The sequence below is a fragment of the Prenolepis imparis genome, unplaced genomic scaffold, assembly GCF_030444845.1.
Source record: "Prenolepis imparis isolate NDT839.2.m4 unplaced genomic scaffold, iyPreImpa1.0 SCAF_5, whole genome shotgun sequence".
Classification (NCBI taxonomy): Eukaryota; Metazoa; Arthropoda; class Insecta; order Hymenoptera; family Formicidae; genus Prenolepis; species Prenolepis imparis.
This window is the reverse complement of record NW_028141163.1, coordinates 20,506,956-20,525,779: the sequence shown is the minus strand read 5'-3', so window position 1 is coordinate 20,525,779 and position 18,824 is coordinate 20,506,956. Positions and strand designations below refer to the sequence as shown.

Genomic DNA, 18,824 nt, shown 5'->3' with positions numbered 1-18,824 from the left:
AAAAGACGCGAGTGGTCGAACATTACATTACGATTACAGTTACATTACATTACGATTACACAGATCAAAGCTATCAAGTGTTTTTTTTGCTTGTTTAAAACATGTTTTTTTTGTTTAAAACATGTTTTTTTCTTACTTTACTTAAAAACACATATAAAATAAAAAAAACATGTTTTAAACAAAAAAATCAATGTTTTTTGTTTAAAATGAAAAAAACAAGTTTTTTGCCAACCCTGGTAATTAGTAAAGGCCCGTATATATTTCTATACTTTGGATATTGGTATATTTAAGTTTAAGAGTGAACAAAATTCCTTGAATTTTTCTTTCTTTTCTTTAGATAGGAACTTTTATATTTGCTTGCTTGTAGTAACCCACACAGCACAAATGACTGTTTGCCGACTGATAGTCGGCATATTTTAGTCAACTTGAAGTCGACTTTTTAAATCGACGTCTAGTCAACTTTTTTAGGACGATTTATTGTCGACTTTAACTATTGACCGTAAGTCGACTCAAAGTCGACTATTTTCAGAAAATTTAAAGTCGCCTTTCGACAAAAAGCAAAAAGTCGACTAAAAGATACCTTTTCGTCTTACCGAAAAATACAAAAAGGATATCTTTTCATTATTCCTTTTTTTACTTTTTCGGCAAAGCGAAAAAATGTATTATAAAATGTCTTTTTGGCCAACCTTTTAGGCCAATAAGCATATAATATGTTATTTTATATGTACCGCGTATAATACATATGTATATGTATCGTTAGTTATGTTAAGTTAATCACTAGAATTATAAACCGCGTGACTGATGGTCGCTGATGACATTAATATTTTCGAGAGAAAAGATTGATTGATTATATGGCTTTTCACAGAGTCTTTATTGTTACGAAAGAGTGTACAGAGCGAATGATCAGCTGTGACTTTCTTTGCCTGAGATGTGGTGCCATCGAGAGTTCGAGAGTTCTTGGATGAATGAGACGCGATTCTGAACGAAATCCTTCCAACGTGACGGATGGCTCTTGATCCACGTAAGTGCTACCGTTGAGTCGGTCCAGAGGTGAATGGGCACGTGAGGAAGTTCAAGCACGTCGCGAATTTTAAAAACTTAACGAACGAGCAGAACGGCTGCCTGAAGCTTAAGTCGTGGAATCGTTAAGCGTTTGAGCGGAGCGACCTTTGTTTTTGCACTGATGAGAGTGACGCGAATATCATCAAGTTCATTGATGATGCGTAAGTAAATGACAGCTGCGATGGCACCTTGAGAAGCGTTCGAAAATCCATGGAGTTCGAAAGCGAGAGCGGATGCATTGGTGCCAATCCAGCGCTGAATGGAGATTGTTGATACTGCATCGATTTGCTGCATGAATTTAGTCAAATCCTGTGAATTGAGATCGTCGGGAAGATCTTCATCCCAGTCAAGACGAATAGCCCAGAGGTCTTGCATGAACATCTTAGCGACAACGATAATTGGAGCTAGCCAACCGAGCGAATCGAACATGCGCGCAACGAAAGAGAGAACTGAACGTTTTGTATTGGCTTTTAGCTTTGTGATTGAAGGCGCGCACAAAATGAAGCTGTCGGATTAAGAGTCCCATCGAACACCAAGTGTGTAGTGCGTGTTTTGGTCGTCGACTAGAAACGGAAGAGATTCTTGATCGTGGCGTGGGATGTCGGCGAGAACGTCTGAATCATTTGAGATCCATTTTCTGAGTTTAAAGCCGCCCGCCTTGAGGGACTCGTTTAGTTGTCGAATTTTTTCTTTGGGTTCGGCGATGTTTGAAGCACCTAATAGAATATCGTCAACATATGTTTCATGACGGAGTATCTCCGCAGCGAGAGTGTGCGTGGCCTCGGTATCGTGAGCGAGTTGTTGTAAACAGCGGAGAGCGAGGTACGGAGCACATGCTAGTCCGTAGGTCACGGTACATAAATAATAGTCTTGGTTCTCATTTGATTCGTTTCGTCAGAGGATCTTTTGAAGTGGCCAATCGTCTTCATGTATTCCAATCTGCCGATACATTTTTTCAATGTCAGCCGCGAACGCGTATTGATGTCGACGCCAGCGAGTCAGGATGTCCGTGAGGTCAGTCTGCAGTTTCGGTCCTATATGAAGAGTATCGTTTAACGAAAGGCCGAGATTAGTTGGTTGCGATCCATTGAAAACTACTCGGAGTTTAGATGTCATACTAGTTTTTCTGATGACGCCGTGATGCGGTAGGAAGAATTCACGTCGTTGAGTTTGATCAGATGATTTGACAATGCACATGTGATTGAGATCTTGATACTCGCGTAAGAAGTCCGTATATGCAGATTTGAAAGATGGATTCGTTCTAAAGCGATTCTTCATGCGAAGCAGTGACTTAAGTGCTGGAGAGCGAGAATTTCCAAGGTTACTTACTTGTCGCTTTAGAGGAAGTCGAACGACGAAGCGTCTATGCAGGTCGCGAGAATAAGTCGTTTTAAACTGCTCTTCACACTGAGCTTCTTCTGGAGTGAGAATGCCTTGAGAGCGAGGCACGATTTCTTCTTGTGTCCAGAAGCGTTGTAGAATCTCGAGAAGTTCGGAGTCGAGCGAGCATTGCAGGCTGGTTACCGAGTGGCTTCCGCCAGCGGAAACTTTGAGCTGTTCGTTAGATAGAGGTCCAGACAGAATCCATCCTAGAGCGGTTTTTTGCGCCACTGGTGCGTCGGTCGATCCGCGGCAAAGTCCGTCTTCGAGAATTTGCGTGTAAATGTGCGCTCCGAGTATCAAGTCGATTTTTCCGGGGGTGGCGAAGCTGGGATCGGCGAGCTGCAGACCTTGAAGATGCGGCCAGTAATTGGTGTCGAGTTGAGATGGTGGTAGGTAGGCCGTGTGTTTAGGTAAAACGAGAGCGTCGAGATCGAAAGAGATTAATGAGTTAAGTCGAGATGTGAGAGTGAGAGTCACAAGTCCGTTTGAAACACCATTACGTTGAGCGCCAATGCCGAGAATCGAAATAGAGGCGGCGCGGCAAGGTAGCTTCAATAATTGAGCTGCTGATTCAGAGATAAAAGAGACTTCCGAACCTTGATCAAGTAATGCGCGAACTGGAGTCAGGTCTCCATAACGAGAGCGAATGTTTACGACGGCGGTGGCGAGGAGAACTGGAGCACGACGCACTAGTTGAGAATGAGCGAGATGGCTCGAGGTTTGCACTTCCGGTGTGGAGCCATCGTGGCGAGATTGAATAGACGCGGCTTCCTGAATGAGGCTGGCGTGAGCGGTCACTATGCCTGCTGAAGAGTTTGATGAGGTGGTTGCTGAGGCTTCTGAATTGAGAGTTTGAGGGTGCAGCGTGGTGTGATGCTGCTTACGACAAATTCTGCAACGTTTCATGTTGCGACATGCTTTAAGTTGATGCGGTACGAGACAGTTAAAGCAGAGATGTTTTGACGTAACTACTTCTCGCCTCTGATCGTACGACTTTTCGGCGTATTTCGGACACGAAGAGAGATAGTGTCCAGCAGAACACAAGGTGCATTTTTGTTCGAGAGCGGCGACAGTAAATGCTCTTGCGCCCGAAGGGCGAGAGGCAAGAGAGCTCGCTAGCTGTTGCTTTCGCGGTATTGCTCTTTCGAGAGCTTCGAGTGCATAAATCCTACTGATGAGGAAGGTCTCGAAATTTGTAAACGTTGGTGAAGTTGAGCTGGCTCCGAACGAGTCTTCCCATCGTTTGAGTGACTCGGAGTCTAATTTTCGGACCATCATGAAGATGATAATGAGGTCACAGTGTTTTACAGGGCAGCTGAGGGCGTCGAGCGCTCCGAGCGCTTCCTTCACGTCACCGAGGTTTCGCTTGAGGTCGTTGGCGTTTTCCGTTTTCACTTTTCGAATCGCAAACAATGACGCGAGTTGAGATTCGATGAGAATGCGTTTGTTATCATACCGATCGACAAGCGCGTCCCATGCGCGAGCGAAATTCTCTCCGGAAATTGCTATATTTTTTAGATGTTGAGCTGGCTCGCCTGAGAGACTCATCTTTAGATAGTGATGTTTCTCAACTTCAGAGATGTCCGAATTTTCGATGATCATTGAAAAGAATAAATCGCGAAAATGTCGCCATTGAGAATACTCGCCTGAGAACTTTGGAACGTCAATGCGCGGTAATCGCCGAGATCGCGAGCTTGCGTTAAGCGAATTGGCAGTTGAGGTGTCCCGATCAGAGGGCTCTAGTTCTTCGAGCATGCTGAGCATTGTCCCATGCGAGTCGAGAAATTCTTCTTCACAAAGAGCGTAAAGATCATCCTTGAAGTAGTCCAGTTTTTTCTGTTCAACGGTGCAAGTTAGATATAGATCTTCATGAGATGATTGAAATTTGTTCCAGTTGGATTTCAAGGCTTCGATGCGGCTTTGAATGTTTCCACGGGTGGTTTTCGAAGCTCCGAGTTTTTTTAAATTGTCCACCGAACGCGAGATGATGCCGAAAAGCTGATTTTGACGTTCGATGATGTTATCGATTAGAGCCATAGCGAAGAGAGTCACTTGAGATCGAGTTCACGGCACAAGGTTGATCTGTTTGGTTGAAAACTCTAATAACGGCACTCACTATTCTCTAGTTAGTAACGAGAGTCGATAGAAGCGCGTTCCGGATTAATCGATTAGATAATGCTCTGTTTAGGTAACCGTCTCTGATTGTCAACACGCGAGTTCACTTTTTGAGATCTCGAAAATCTCGGTAAAGTTCGACCGAAAACTTTTCGCGAAATATTCCGGCGATCCGGCTCGAAGGACCAATGTTTCGTTAGTTATGTTAAGTTAATCACTAGAATTATAAACCGCGAGACTGATCATCAGTCACTGATGGTCGCTGATGACATCGATATTTTCGAGAGAAAAGATTGATTGATTATATGGCTTTTCACAGAGTCTTTATTGTTACGAAAGAGTGTACAGAGCGAATGATCAGTGACTGGCTGAATTCGAAGAAAAAGGATAATAATAGCTTCGATCGACAGACAATCATATATGTGGTAGAACACAAGCACAAGGTGAGAGAGGCGAGTCGCTGTGTTTATAACTTGTGTGTGTGTGTGTGTATTTGTATCTGAGTCATCGAATCTTATGTAAATAGTATGAAAAACAACACAAACACGTGTGTCGGTCGGAAGCACGTTCAAACGAAATAATATTCAGAATAAAGTAGATATAGTATTAGAGACATAGAATAGTGGAGTTTTAAATCAGCATTATAAAGTAGGTACTGAAATAAAATGAATCAGGTTACAGTTTAATTTTGATTAAACAGCTGCGCAGAGTGTGTTGTTTGCGCACACATACATAAAACCCCTATCACGTGGCAACAACTCCAACTGCGATCGGCTTTTTTCTTCCCAGCGATCCAAGGAAGCGGACGTGGAAAAATACAGGTAATTATAATCAAAATTAATCTTATTTAATTTTAATAAATAATTTAAAATATATGAAATAAAAGGTTAGGGAAAGATTAGAGACACAATATTTTTAAGTCACATTAGCTCATTTTTCGTAAAACTTAAAATATAAAGTTTAAGGTTATATTAGAAAAGCATGCAAAAATATCTTTTTAATTATTGTTTATTATTGTTGTTTTTATTAATTTCATTCAACTAGTTATTTTACTAAGATGAACAATTTAAATTGTTAGCACATTATAAATCATATATGTTCTCTACCACATGTCTGCTTCATTAAAAACTTTTATTATATCTTTTTGTTACAAATATCTGTGCTCATCTATACGCAAGAGATTATTTCTTGCTTGTTAAAGCTAAATATTATTATTCTTCGCCTGTATTACAAGCCTTTCCTTGTGGCAGAATAAACTTTTCTTTTGTTATTTTAAGGTGTCTTTTTATTTTTTACTTGTGGCGAAGCAGACATATATGACTTATATGATAATATTTAATGTGCTGACAATATAACATTTTGTGATTTCAGCAAAATAGCTAGCTTAATAAAGTTAATAAAATATATTAATTTATTATAGTTTTATGAAATAAAATTAAATTTACTAAATTTAAAATTGTTAGCACATTAAATCATCATATGTTCTGCCACATATACCTGCTTCGCCATAAACTTGTATTATCTTTCTGTTACAGATATTTCTACTCATCTATATAGAGATTACAATACCTTATTATTTTGTGATAAAATAAAAGATATATATATTTACATAGAATACATACATACTATATGTTATATATATATATATATATATATATATATATATATTGTTACGTCCCTGGTTTTCTGAGTCACCTGAGCGCCTTCATTTTACTATCATCCCCTGAACATCATCGCTAGGAGGGTTGTTTATAGACAACCGGCGTGCGGTTGTTTTCCGGCGCCATTACTAGATTTGGTCTAGCTGCCGCATCGTGCGGACGCATCCGAGACCATACGAACATTTTCGCATATTGTATGCATTTCCTAATATATTTCATCGCTTTATTGTATTGGGTCGTCCTATTAAAGGTCTTTGCTTCATTACGCGAGTCTATTTCGGGCGCAAGTGAGAGTGAGTGAGTGCGAGTGAACCCCTTTTGCGAGATATCGCAAAAGCCGTCCCGAGGACGTAACATTTTGGGGGCTCGTCCGGGATTCAACGAACAATGAGCTACGAAAGGATTACGAGAATGACGACACAACATTCCCGTCGGAAGAGACATCGACGCAAAGAGACCTTCTGCAGACTGCGATGGAGGATATTCGGCAGCTGCAAGAGGAGCGACATCAACAGCAGATGCGCTTCGAAGCTGTACTGCAACAGCGCGACAAGGAACTGTATCGGCTGGAGCAGAGAATCGCTTCGCGGGAGGAAATACAGCTAAGTCCTTCCAATAACAGAGCTTGCGAGGATGTACCGAGTAATGATTTGCGTGCGAGAATGGGCTTCAAATTGAAGCCCGATACCTTTGACGGAAAAGTTCCGCTGCGGGAGTTCCTCTCGCAATTTCTTTTGATCGCGCGCGCGAATAATTGGGATGAATCAATGAAAACCGTTGCTTTGGCTGCGAGTCTTAGGGGAAAAGCGCGAACCGTTTTGGAAAATATAGAAAATTTCGATTACCTTAATTTTGCCGAATTGAGGTCAAAATTAGAACTTCTTTTCGGGGAAGGAAATCTCACGCAAAACTATTATTCACTATTTACAAATCGAAAACAAAAATTCGGGGAAGATTTAGCTTCTTTCGGTGCCGAATTAGAAAGACTCGCGGTTGGCTTATCCGGAATGTCCCTACGCGGTAAGGGATAAAATCGCGTGCGCGCAATTTATTTCGGCTCTCTCGGATCATTTCTTGAGGAGAACTCTCCAATTATATGGAATAACCTCTTTAAATTTGGCTGTCGAGAGAGCGAAAACAGTAAAAATTATCCAAGGGGAATATTTTGAAAGAAGGAGAGAAAATTTCGGAAAATTTAACAAAAATTTTAACAGCACGAATTATCAAAAGGCGGAGAGGAACGACGCGCGGAAAGAATATGAGAAGGGAGAGAATAAGAATAACGAGAATGACGTGCAAAAGAATAATGGAAAGAAAAATCCTTCGGGAGGGAAATGGCGAGAAAATAATTTTTCCTTGAAAGGGAAAGAGTGCTGGGCGTGCGGGAAGACAGGACATTTTCGATCAGAATGTCCTGAAGAAAAGGGAAACGCGGTTTAGTCGAGCTGCGCGGGGTGAGCTCGACTTTTTCTCGAAAAGCCCCGATAATGAATCGATATATAGATTTAAGTGTCGCTAGAATAGGACAAAATAATTTTTATTATTATGGAAAAGTTAATGGTAACAAATGTTCTTTTAAAATAGACACGGGCTCCGATATTTCTGTTATAAATAATAAGTTGGTGAATAAAGATATTGAAAAAGTTCAAATTAAAAATTGCAATTTAAGATATCCGACGGGAGAAAAAATATTAGTTGATTTTCAAGTAGAGATTAGAGTAGAAATCGGAAAATATTCTATTTTGATTCCCATGTTCGTTGCCGCCATAAATGATGATTGCTTGTTGGGAACCGATTTTCTTCAAAAAATTAATTTAGAAAATATTTTTGATTGCAAATTTAATGAATCAGAGTCAAATAAAGATAAAATTTATCATTGTTCTCGGATTGAAGATTTTTCTAAAGTTCCAACTATCTTGAAAGAACTTTTCGTAAATAATTCTATTAATTTGAAAAATACACAAAAAGAAATTTTTGCTGACTTTTTGAATGATTTTCGCGATGTATTTTCGGAAAATATTGTGGCTGGCAATTGTAATATCGTAGAACATGTAATCAATGTGAAAGACTCTCTCCCTATAAAGCAGGTACCTCGTCGAATTCCTATACACATGAGAAAGGAGGTAGATGGAATTATTGAGGATATGAGGGTACAAGGAGTCATAGAGGAATCACAAAGTCCCTGGATTTTTCCCGCTGTTATGGTGAGGAAAAAGGACGGCAGTTTGAGATTTTGTGTGGATTACCGAAAATTGAATAACGTGACGGTAAAGGATTCGTATCCTCTTCCCAGAATTGACGATATTTTAGATCAACTCTCAGGTAACTCTTGGTTTTCTACGCTTGATTTAAAAAGTGGTTACTGGCAATTAAAAGTCCAACCAGAGGACAAAGAAAAGACGGCTTTCTCAATCGGCAGGGGTCTTTGGCAATTCACCGTAATGCCTTTCGGTTTATGTAACGCTCCCGCTACATTTGAACGACTTATGGAAAAAGTTTTACACGGTTTATTATCAAAAAGATGTTTAGTATATTTAGATGACGTAATTATTTTTGGAAAAAGTTTTGACGAAATATTTGAAAATTTGAATATAGTATTTTCACGGTTAAAGGAAGCTAATTTGAAAATCAATCCCAAAAAATGCATTTTCTTCCAAAACAATGTTAAATACTTGGGACATATAATTTCTGAGGAGGGAGTTACTACCGATCCGGAAAAAATTGTTGCCGTGAGAGATTGGCCGATCCCCCATACGAAGAAACAGTTACAAAGTTTTCTCGAGTTCTGTTCGTACTATCGGAAATTTGTGAAGGGATTTTCTTCTTTGGCAAAACCCCTTTTGACAAAACATATTAACGGAAAATCAAATTAAATTTGTTTGGGGAAATGAATGCCAAAATGCTTTCGATAGATTGAAATTAATGTTATCGTCTTCTCCGGTATTATCTTTTCCTAAGGGGGAAGATTAATTTATTTTAGATACAGACGCTTCTAATATAGGTATCGGTGCGGTATTATCTCAGAGACAATTGGGAAAAGAAAAAGTCATTGCTTATTTTAGCAAGGTACTTACAATTAGTAAGGCCGAGCGGAATTATTGTGTCTCGTCGAGAATTATTAGCGATAGTTGATTCTTTAAAATTCTTCCGCCATTATCTTTTAGATCGAAAGTTTGTGATTCGTACCGATCATGTGTCGTTAAAGTGGTTAATGTCTTTTAAGGAACTAGAAGGACAATTGGCTCGATGGCTGGAAAGACTACAAGAATTTGAGTTCGAAATAATCCATCGAAAAGGACAATCTCACAAAAATGCCGATGGACTATCGAAGCGATTGTGTGAGGCTTTCGGATGTCAATATTGCACTAAAATCGAAAAGAAGAACGCAGAGGAAACTGAGAAAATGGTCGCTCGTATTGTGCTAGTAGGTGAAGATCTTGAAGAATGGCGTGAAGCGCAACGGAAAGATTCAAACATTTCATTTATAATACGAGGAAAGGAAACAGGAAGAAGACCATTACATTCGGAAGTTCCTGTTAAAGATATTTCGGCTCAGATTTATTGGACTTACTGGGATTCTCTGGTCCTAAAAAATGGAATTCTCTATAGATGGGAAGCCCCGAATCTAAGAACTAGTTTCCTTCAATTGATAGTTCCCCAAGATCGGATTAAAAAAATTTTACAGGAAACACACGATTCTCCGTCGGGAGGACATTTTGGAGTTAATAAAATTCTAGAGAAGACCCGAAAAAGATTCTTTTGGGCGAGCTGCAAACAGGACGTTGAGAATTGGTGCAAAACTTGTAAGATCTGTATATCGAAGAAAGGTCCTTCAGGAAAAGGAAAATCGCCTTTACAAATATACAACGTCGAAGCTCCATTAGACAGGGTGCAAATGGATATCCTTGGTCCTCTTCCGTTGACTAAGTCAGGGAATAAATATCTGCTGGTCATGGTAGATTGTTTTACAAAGTGGGTAGAAGCTTTTCCTGTGAAAAATATTAGAGCCAAAACAGTGGCTGAAGTTTTTGTGAATCAATTTATCTCCAGGCATGGAGTGTCTATTGAAGTTCACACAAATCAGGGAAAGAATTTCGAGTCTCAGTTATTTGCAGAATTGATGCAACTTCTTGTAATCAAAAAGACAAGGATTACTGCTCTTCATCCCCAGTCTGATGGCCAAGTGGAACGTCAACATCAGACGATTATTAATTATTTGGCAAAATATATTTCCGAAAATCAAAAAGATTGGGATGAATGGATTCCTATGTTTCTCTTGGCATATAGATCTTCGAAGCATGAAACCACAGGAGTGACTCCTGCAGAATTATACTTTGCTCGAGAACTTAGGCTACCTGTAGACTTGTTGCAAGGAAGTCCTCGATTTGATGAAGAAAGATTACCTTCAGGAGGGAATTTTGTGGAAAATTTAAGAGAGAGATTAGAAGAGATCTATTCTTGTGTTAGGGAACGTATGGTTTTGAAATCATCGCAGATGAAAGCAAGATACGATCGGAAAGCTAGAACAGTTCTTTTTGAGGAGGGAGAGAGAGTCTGGTTGTATAATCCCCGAAGAAGTAAAGGAAAGGCTCAGAAATTGCAGAGCAATTGGGAGGGCCCTTATTCGGTAGTGAAAAAGTTTAACGATGTGGTTTACTGCATTCAGAAAACTCCTAGGCACAAGAAGAAGGTCGTACATGCGGATAGAATAGCTCCTTTTCTTGAGAAAACTTAGAAGTGTTAGAGTAGATTGGAGCCCGGAAAATGTCTATCAGTTAGGAAATTCGGAGGGAAAATTTATTGATTGAAATAGGGGTGGATTAATTACTGCGTAATCTTCATTTTCTTTTCCAGAGCCTTCGATTTGAGGAAAGGTTCTGCTTGGAGGAGAGTTTCCTGGAAATGGCAGACCAGCTGATCGTCGAGCTAAGCCTTTCAGGAAGAGGGAAGTTTCGTCTTTGAGTCATTCTAAGAAGACTGCCTCACCCGCGGTTTTTTGATCCGTGGTTTTCCCGGGTCGTAGGGCAAATGCCGAGGCAGGAACTTGGGGATGCCCTGCGGGGAGTTGGGTCCACGGAGAGTATTTCCCCCCCCCTTGTCCGAAGTTTTCTACGAGGTCACAGGGAAATCAGGACGCAGCAGAAGGAACATCGGAAGTCGATTGAGTTCGAAATGGCGGATCGCTCGGTAACCTGAGGCAGCAGCCCAGGGTAGAGCAGGATGGTTCGTCAGAGCCCTGGCGTCGACGTTTGGCTGTCAGTCGATTGGGACTGGAATGGCGAATTCGCTCGGTAATCTGTGACAGCAGTCCAGGGTAGAGCAGGAAGGCTCGTCGGTACCTGAAATCGACGTGTGCAAATGTACGATTGGATTCGGAATGGCGAAATCCTGGAGTCGACATCGGAGCACAGTTCTAGGACAGCGTTGGAGAGCCCTCTGTTTCAGGGGGGCAATGTTACGTCCCTGGTTTTCTGAGTCACCAGAGCGCCTACATTTTACTATCATCCCCTGAACATCATCGCTAGGAGGGTTGTTTATAGACAACCGGCGTGCGGTTGTTTTCCGGCGCCATTACTAGATTTGGTCTAGCTGCCGCATCGTGTGGACGCATTCGAGACCATACGAACATTTTCGCATATTGTATGCATTTCCTAATATATTTCATCGCTTTATTGTATTGGGTCGTCCTATTAAAGGTCCTTGCTTCATTACGCGAGTCTATTTATTTCGAGCGCAAGTGAGAGTGAGTGAGTGCGAGTGAACCCCTTTTGCGAGATATCGCAAAAGCCGTCCCGAGGACGTAACAATATATATATATATATATATATATATACATTGTTGTGTGCCTCGAGCAAGGCACTGGGGTTGCGCCGAATTAAGGATGAGGATCCTCGGGTCGTACAGGACTTCGTAGGAAGTTAGGAGTGTTATACTCTTTTCTTTCTCTTAAAATACACTTTTATTTCTGATTGAATTTGGTTTCACTTTATTTCTCGTCCTTTCTTTAATTAAATATTCGCGTAACATTCGATGTTTGGTTAACGAGCGTCTATTCGTATTCCTCTCAATAATTCAGATCTTTATTAGTGAGTCTCGTCCTGATGTTCCGGGTTCTTATTAGCGACTCCGTCTTGATGTCTAGGAGTTTTATTCGAGACTGCCTTCACGGGCGGGCTCTCCGTCTTATATCTTCTTTTGTTCTTTGATTTTTAACGGGCGAGGCCCTTGGAAACAGGTCTCTGTTTGGTTAGTTATATTCACGCGTTTGGTTCTAATTGCAAGCGAAGCAGGTCGAAGTCGCAGGTTGTTGCTTGCATCTCGCGGTTTCCGGCGCTTCGCGCGTGTCTCGCTGCGTTAGCGTTTTCGCGCGACGAGCGTTTGTCGAGAGCGCTCTTTTATAAGTAAAACTATATTATAATGCTTTACAATAAATTCTTAGTTCTACTATACTATTTTAATATTGGTTATAGTTCGGGCTATAACAACATATATATTATAACCGATAAATTTTAATTATAATTATGGTTATTTACGCGGAGCGTTCTTCGACGCGATCTCTTAGTTGCCTCGTGATGATCGAACGTTCAATTTCGTTAATCGGGATTCTATCGCACTCTGAATTTAATTGGGCGCCAGGTACAGGAAACCGTACCGCTACTCACAGGGAAATCCGCGGCGAGGTCGACGCGTACGTCTCGCATATGGCAACCTCCCGATCGATTATTCGCTCCTAGAGATCGCGACGACTAAGTGCACGGCAGCTCGGCCGACGGAAAGGGTTTTGCGACAGAGGGAGAGTGAGAATATCGGGACCACAGTTCTGAGTTTTCATTAGTATATTTACGCAAGTAATAGAAAGTAATTAATAAGAAAAGAGAATTAAAGACATGAGTACAAATAAAAAAAGACCAGAATAATATAAATTCGATATAAGTACTATGGTTCGAGTCACACCGGAATATTCGCATACGGATATCGTCGTAGTAGAAACACGTGTAAGCTGCTCGCGCCGCCCGGAATTCGATACTATAAAAACTTACGGCCGCACGCCGGGATATCAACTTCCACGCGCCGCGCACGTGATCGGCTCGGTCTTCGCTATCCGCGTGGGTATCGAATCCGGGACTTCTCGCTCGCGCTAATTACAACAAAACGAAGGGTCCGGTCGATTTCGTGTACCGCCCTACGTTAATTATACACTGAGACAATATTCCAAAGTACACGCGCAGAATTCGGATTTACGAGCTCACCGATCGTATAAATCATAGGCGGTAGCTAACGGGAAACATGGAATCGCGACACACAATAAGAATTGTACAATGTTCCTTAACTTAGAGCTCGGACTGTGGGCTAGCAAAAAGAGAGAAATTTTCGCGAAATAAGGAGGTTCGAACGAGTCGTCACACCTTTGGCCGTCACAATAATTTTCGCGAGAGTCTACGACGTGGCTTCTGCCGTAATTTCGGCAACTACTTATCGTTAATGGCCCTATTTTCTCGGCGCGACTCGCTCGAACTATCTACCTTCAATTATGGGTCGGGGATGACGACGACGTCTCACCAGCTCTCGTCCTTCGATCTCGCACTCTCGCTTCCTCGAAAATTTTGGCCGCTTGTTCGCTCTCGAATGGGACCTCTGCTCCCGTGCTAGTCTTGCCCGACAGTGACGAGTGGAAGTCCCGCCGGAGACACGCTGGCGCCGTATCGCCGAACTAGGCCGATCGGGGCGCTCCTTGACCGGGGTCATCCTTCCATTCCCGTAGGATACCGGGCGGGAAATTCTTTCGGCAGTTTACGGAGGGCCCGATTCCGGCCGCCTCGGACACCGGATGTCGTCCGCCGCGAGTCCTCAATCGATCGTGGATCGCATCCGGGCGCCGGGCATGCAATCGGGTCCCTTGCCGTAACTCCGTGGCGGGGCTCCTGCGCACTTCTTGCGCGGAGTGGCCTTCCCCTTTCCTCAGCTCTCGATTCCTAGGGAAGAGGAGATTGATTTCAATTTTTATGCGGCAACTACTGTCCCGAAAAGTAATTAAAGTCGTGATAGTTTAAAAGCGATCTCACCTAGCGTGTTCCGTATGGCGTGGCCTCCCCTCGTTGCTGTTTCTCTCTCTTTCGTCGCTTTTTCCTCCGGATGAGATGTCGTCGCTTCCCCCTCGACCTCCGCTAATTTCTCTAATTGCTGCCGCAGCAATCACCAAAAATCTTATTGGCTACGGCAGCACGCAACCAAAACGCGAAGCGGCGGAATCGCGTCCAATTCCGCGCTCGGATCACTCTCTCTCTCTTATTCTAAAGAGAGCAGAGGCCCCAAATCCCTCCCGGTCGGGTCTCTCGACCCTTGTGACGGACGAATTTTAAAATGAAAAATTGTCACGTCACAATATACAGGGTGTCCGGTAATAGTCGCATCAACCGTCGTGTGCAGATTCCTGGGATCATTTGGAGACGATTTTTCCTCAGCAAAAATGTCGAGACACCAATAATTTTCGAGTTATAAGCGATTGAAAATAAAGGGTTTTTCGCAAACTAAGCCTTGTGGAAATAAAATAATAATAAATTCACATTCTTCAGTTAATTTTAGGTAGAGTTTACTTTAATAGAATTTTAATTTAAGGCTTAGTTACAAAGATACATGATGGCAAAAATTGAAAACATGCAAAAAATAATGACCTCCCTCGACATTTTCGCTGAGAAAAAATCGTCTCCAAATGATCCCAGGAATCTGCACACGACGGTTGATGCGACTATTACCGGACACCCTGTATATATATATATGTATATACATATGTATATATAAATGAAAAAATTGTCAGTAATACTTTAAAAAAATAAATTTATGGTATATATTTATTACTCTAATATATTGTTGCCTTTGTGTGTTGATTATTAATATACCCATTATATAATTATTATTAAATTTGTATTTTAATAGTAACATTTCTCAAAAACTTAATTATAATTTTATTTTATTATACTAAATTGTATAATATTGTTACAATAATACAATTAAAGAATAATGAAATTAAATTGACCAAGTCATAAAAAATGTCAAAATTATAAATTTAAGAAGAAGCGTATTGTGCTGCGACTATTCTTCATCCACCATTTGAGGGGGGGAGAGAGAGAGAGAGAGAGAGATTTATTACGCGCTCTTGGATAAATTTCCCCAAGCGCACATTGCTTCGTTTGGCAACGCGATTGGTTAAATCCTTATATCACGGTTTCGGAAAGTAGTTGCGGTCTCTATAAATGAGCCTTTACAATCGTAGTAAATGAGAAATGTCATTTCTTGTCAATTTTTTTTCGCAAAATGCCGCAATATTGATTTTGTGTTTGTCTAAGATATACAATAAATCTATAATTCTCCTTTGGAATAAGCGACAATTCCACTTAAGTATATTAATTGTTGAGTTATTAAGGTGCAGTCTCATGGAGCAGCGTACGGCGTACCGGTGTACGGCGTAAAAGAGTTTGGTCAATCACAGGCTTTACGCTCGTTTTCATTACGCCATCACAGATTTTACGCTGTTGTATTCGGCGTAGTACAGCGTTCCGATGTTTACGTGGCGGCCTATAATGCGGTTTAATAATTCGCACATTATCCGATCTAAAATTTTTATTGTTTTTATCATAACTAATTATTTAAATATGAGTCTCTTTTAATAAACTATAATATATAAAAGGTATATTTAATATACATATATTGGTGATTATAGTTTATCAAAAGAGCTTCATATTTAAATGATCATTATGATTAAACGAAGACAAATTTTGGATCGAATATATACGATAGTTATTAAAACGGATTATAAGCTACTGTGTAAAAGTAAAAAAAAAGTTTTTTTTTATGACGGTGAGAAATGCATTTACGCACACCACGGCTCCTGAGGGAGGATTTGCAAGGCCCGAAGGCCTACCATGGTAGTGCGGGACTCGTGATCCTAACCCGAAGGGTCGGACCCAATACCCGCTAAAACACCACCGGTAATCCCGTGCAATTTCGGGGACCCACCCGGAACCGCTCGCGCATAACTTCAGGTTAGGTTCCCTCGAGAGGGTGCATCCCAAACAGACCCTCCCTGGAGGGCGGCTACGAAGAGCGACAGGATTACTTGTCGCTCCCCCTTCGTCCCGGGGGTGTCGTGCAATGGGATTGGGAGCCCTCACTCCCTTTTCCTTTCACCCCGGACGGCGGACCACAACAGTGGTCCAACCCCACACCAAGTACAGCCACAAGGACTTCACAATACAAAGAGGGACGTATCCGAGCCGGCCACTACCCCGAGGGGTTGAGAGCCGGTCGCAGTCCCCCAAGCCACATTACAAAAACCACGAAATAAGTTAGACCACGGACAGAGGGCGTATCCGGGCCGGCCATCTCCCGTTTATAGGGAGTATGCCGGCCGCAGCCCCCATAACCACATTAAACTCGGACGAGTGACGTAAATAAATAACATTATAGACTAAAGACAGGAAACGCATCCGAACCGGCGAGCCGGCCGCGGTCTCCATATCCAACATTGGACAAAGACTAATAGACAGAAACTTACTATCACGTTCTGAGGACAGGGGAAGAAGGCAAACCCACGTCACAAGGATCCACCTCCATTCCCCGGTCCCCATCGCTCGTTCCGGGGCTCTCGGATGTCCCCCCATCAGGGCGTCCCGGAACCTGTCTCCTTTTAACCGGATTATCTTCCCGGCCTACCCCCGTCAGTCTAATTGGGGGAAAACGGGCCGAGCACATTTGCTCAATCCGAGTCTATGTTTCGCCGGCTTTCCAACCCCGTCGCAAACGACACAATGGGGCGGCGCCACACATTTGGCAGCCTGGTGCCCCAGTATCCCACAGCGATAAGAGATCGCTGCGGTCTACTATTGATCCGCATCTCAAGGCCGCGTGGCCAAAGCCCAAGCAGCGGAAACACTGAATAGGGCGGTGACCCAACGGAATAACCGTCAGAGCCGACCATCCCACCCAGAGCCTCCGCTCCACCCCCAGCTTCCGCGCCATTCCGATCGGGCAGCGGAGCCAGATGGTTCCAACATCCGAGTTCGGCAACATCCGGACCTCTCCGGCCCGAATGTCACCGACCCCACATCCACCAACAGATGCCGCCTCGGCGACAATCTCCTCCTTGGACACAAAACTCATTATGCCCCTAAGGCGTATCTCCCTCGTTCTTGAGGGGCGCGAGATCACTACATCCCGCGACCCCTCAAACACCTTCTTGAGGCGGGTCGACAGAAGGTCAGCCTTTGCCCCCGAATCTTTACCGGGGATCCCGAGCAGGATGCCACCAGTGATCCACCGGCGCATCCTGATCCCCGAGATCCCCAACTCCGACAAGCTGACCCCCCTCTTTGCCTCGGACAACACCGAGGCATACGAGGGTCGGTCCTCTCCTCTTCCCACCACCGTCAGCGAAACCGCCGACATGGCGGGAACACGCACCGCACCGACAGCTCCCCGAGTTCCGGAAGGGGCCCCCGGGGGAGCTGGAGCCGCAGACTTCGGACCTCGCTTGGGCCGACAAACTCGACGAGACCTTCTCGCACTTTTTCTTCCGGTCTCTCTGGACCCGGAGGCATCCGCAACACCCTCCGCAAGTGCAGAAGGAGCAGAGCCCCCGGGAACAGGGACAGTCCTGGATGATATGTTCACCTCCTCTCTCGCCGGCGCCATGGGCCCGGAGTCCCCTCCCAAGGGAGGGGCCCAGCCCGAGCAACGGATGAGAAGACGGGGCCCTTAGACTCTTCACCCCCGGCAAGCATCGGCTTAATGGCTACTAGAACCGCCGATATGATGTCGCCCCTGAGATCCAGCAAACGCTGGTCCAGGAGCGACAACAAATCTTCAGAGACAACGGAAGGCCCCTCAACCGTTCCCATATCCGGGATCGAGAGGGCACCCCCCGCTCCCTCCCTCCTTTTTACCCGCGGAGACTCCCTCAGTGACGAGGGAAGCGGCCTCTTTCTCGCAGGCATCTCATCCTCCTTAGTAGGAAGCTCTCGTCCATAAAGGATGGCATCAAATTTCTCCCCCAAAGAGGGGAGACTCGCCCTAAGCGCACCGAGTTCCCCGGTAACCCGGGCGACCTCCCGCTCAAGCCCAGTAATACGCCTTTGCAGCGCACTGTTCTCCGCCCGGAGTCCCTCCAACTGCGGATTCGCCGACGACGCGCAAAGACGCCCCTCGAAAGCACCGACGATCTCAACCAATCGTCCAGTAGAAACTCGGAGATCCCGAACCAGGGCATCATCAAGGCCCGAGACCTCCGAGACCTTAAGAACCTGCCCCAAGAATCTATCCGCTAGATTTTTAAGCTCAAGCGTAGGGATACTTAAAAGCTCATCAGTAGTAATACTAGGTGGGTTCTAACTACGGGGCAATGAGGGGGGGTGAGGGGCGAGGGGAACCCAGGGCGCGAGGGAATGACGTCACGCGGGAGGCGTCCGCGATGTATCGCGAGGGGTCCGCGGGGAGGGGGAAGCGTCCGCGATTTTGGTACCGGGTCCGCGAGGGGTCCGCGGGGAGGGGGAGCGTCCGCGATTTTAGGGTCCGCGAGGGGTCCGCGGGGAGGGGGAGCGTCCGCGAAAG

The 18,824-nt window shown here is 43.7% G+C and overlaps 3 protein-coding genes across 3 annotated transcripts; all 3 read right to left on the bottom strand.

Moving 5' to 3' along the window:
• Nucleotides 1-1,098: 1,098 nt before the first annotated feature.
• LOC145936548 (uncharacterized) lies at nucleotides 1,099-1,443 on the bottom strand. Its single transcript, XM_083038788.1, has one exon. The coding sequence runs from the start codon at nucleotides 1,441-1,443 to the stop codon at nucleotides 1,099-1,101; it is 345 nt and encodes a 114-aa protein (XP_082894914.1).
• Nucleotides 1,444-1,956: 513 nt separating this feature from the next.
• Nucleotides 1,957-4,482, bottom strand: LOC145936547 (uncharacterized). Its single transcript, XM_083038787.1, has one exon. It carries the CDS (start codon nucleotides 4,480-4,482, stop codon nucleotides 1,957-1,959), a length of 2,526 nt encoding a protein of 841 aa, XP_082894913.1.
• Nucleotides 4,483-16,985: 12,503 nt separating this feature from the next.
• Nucleotides 16,986-17,378, bottom strand: LOC145936546 (uncharacterized). The gene has a single exon (XM_083038786.1). It carries the CDS (start codon nucleotides 17,376-17,378, stop codon nucleotides 16,986-16,988), a length of 393 nt encoding a protein of 130 aa, XP_082894912.1.
• Nucleotides 17,379-18,824: the final 1,446 nt, after the last annotated feature.

Excerpts from the sequence above, each read along its gene's own strand:
- LOC145936548 (XM_083038788.1), bottom strand. The coding sequence starts at position 1,443 with ATGTTCATGCAAGACCTCTGGGCTATTCGTCTTGACTGGGATGAAGAT.
- LOC145936547 (XM_083038787.1), bottom strand. The coding sequence starts at position 4,482 with ATGGCTCTAATCGATAACATCATCGAACGTCAAAATCAGCTTTTCGGC.
- LOC145936546 (XM_083038786.1), bottom strand. The coding sequence starts at position 17,378 with ATGAGTTTTGTGTCCAAGGAGGAGATTGTCGCCGAGGCGGCATCTGTT.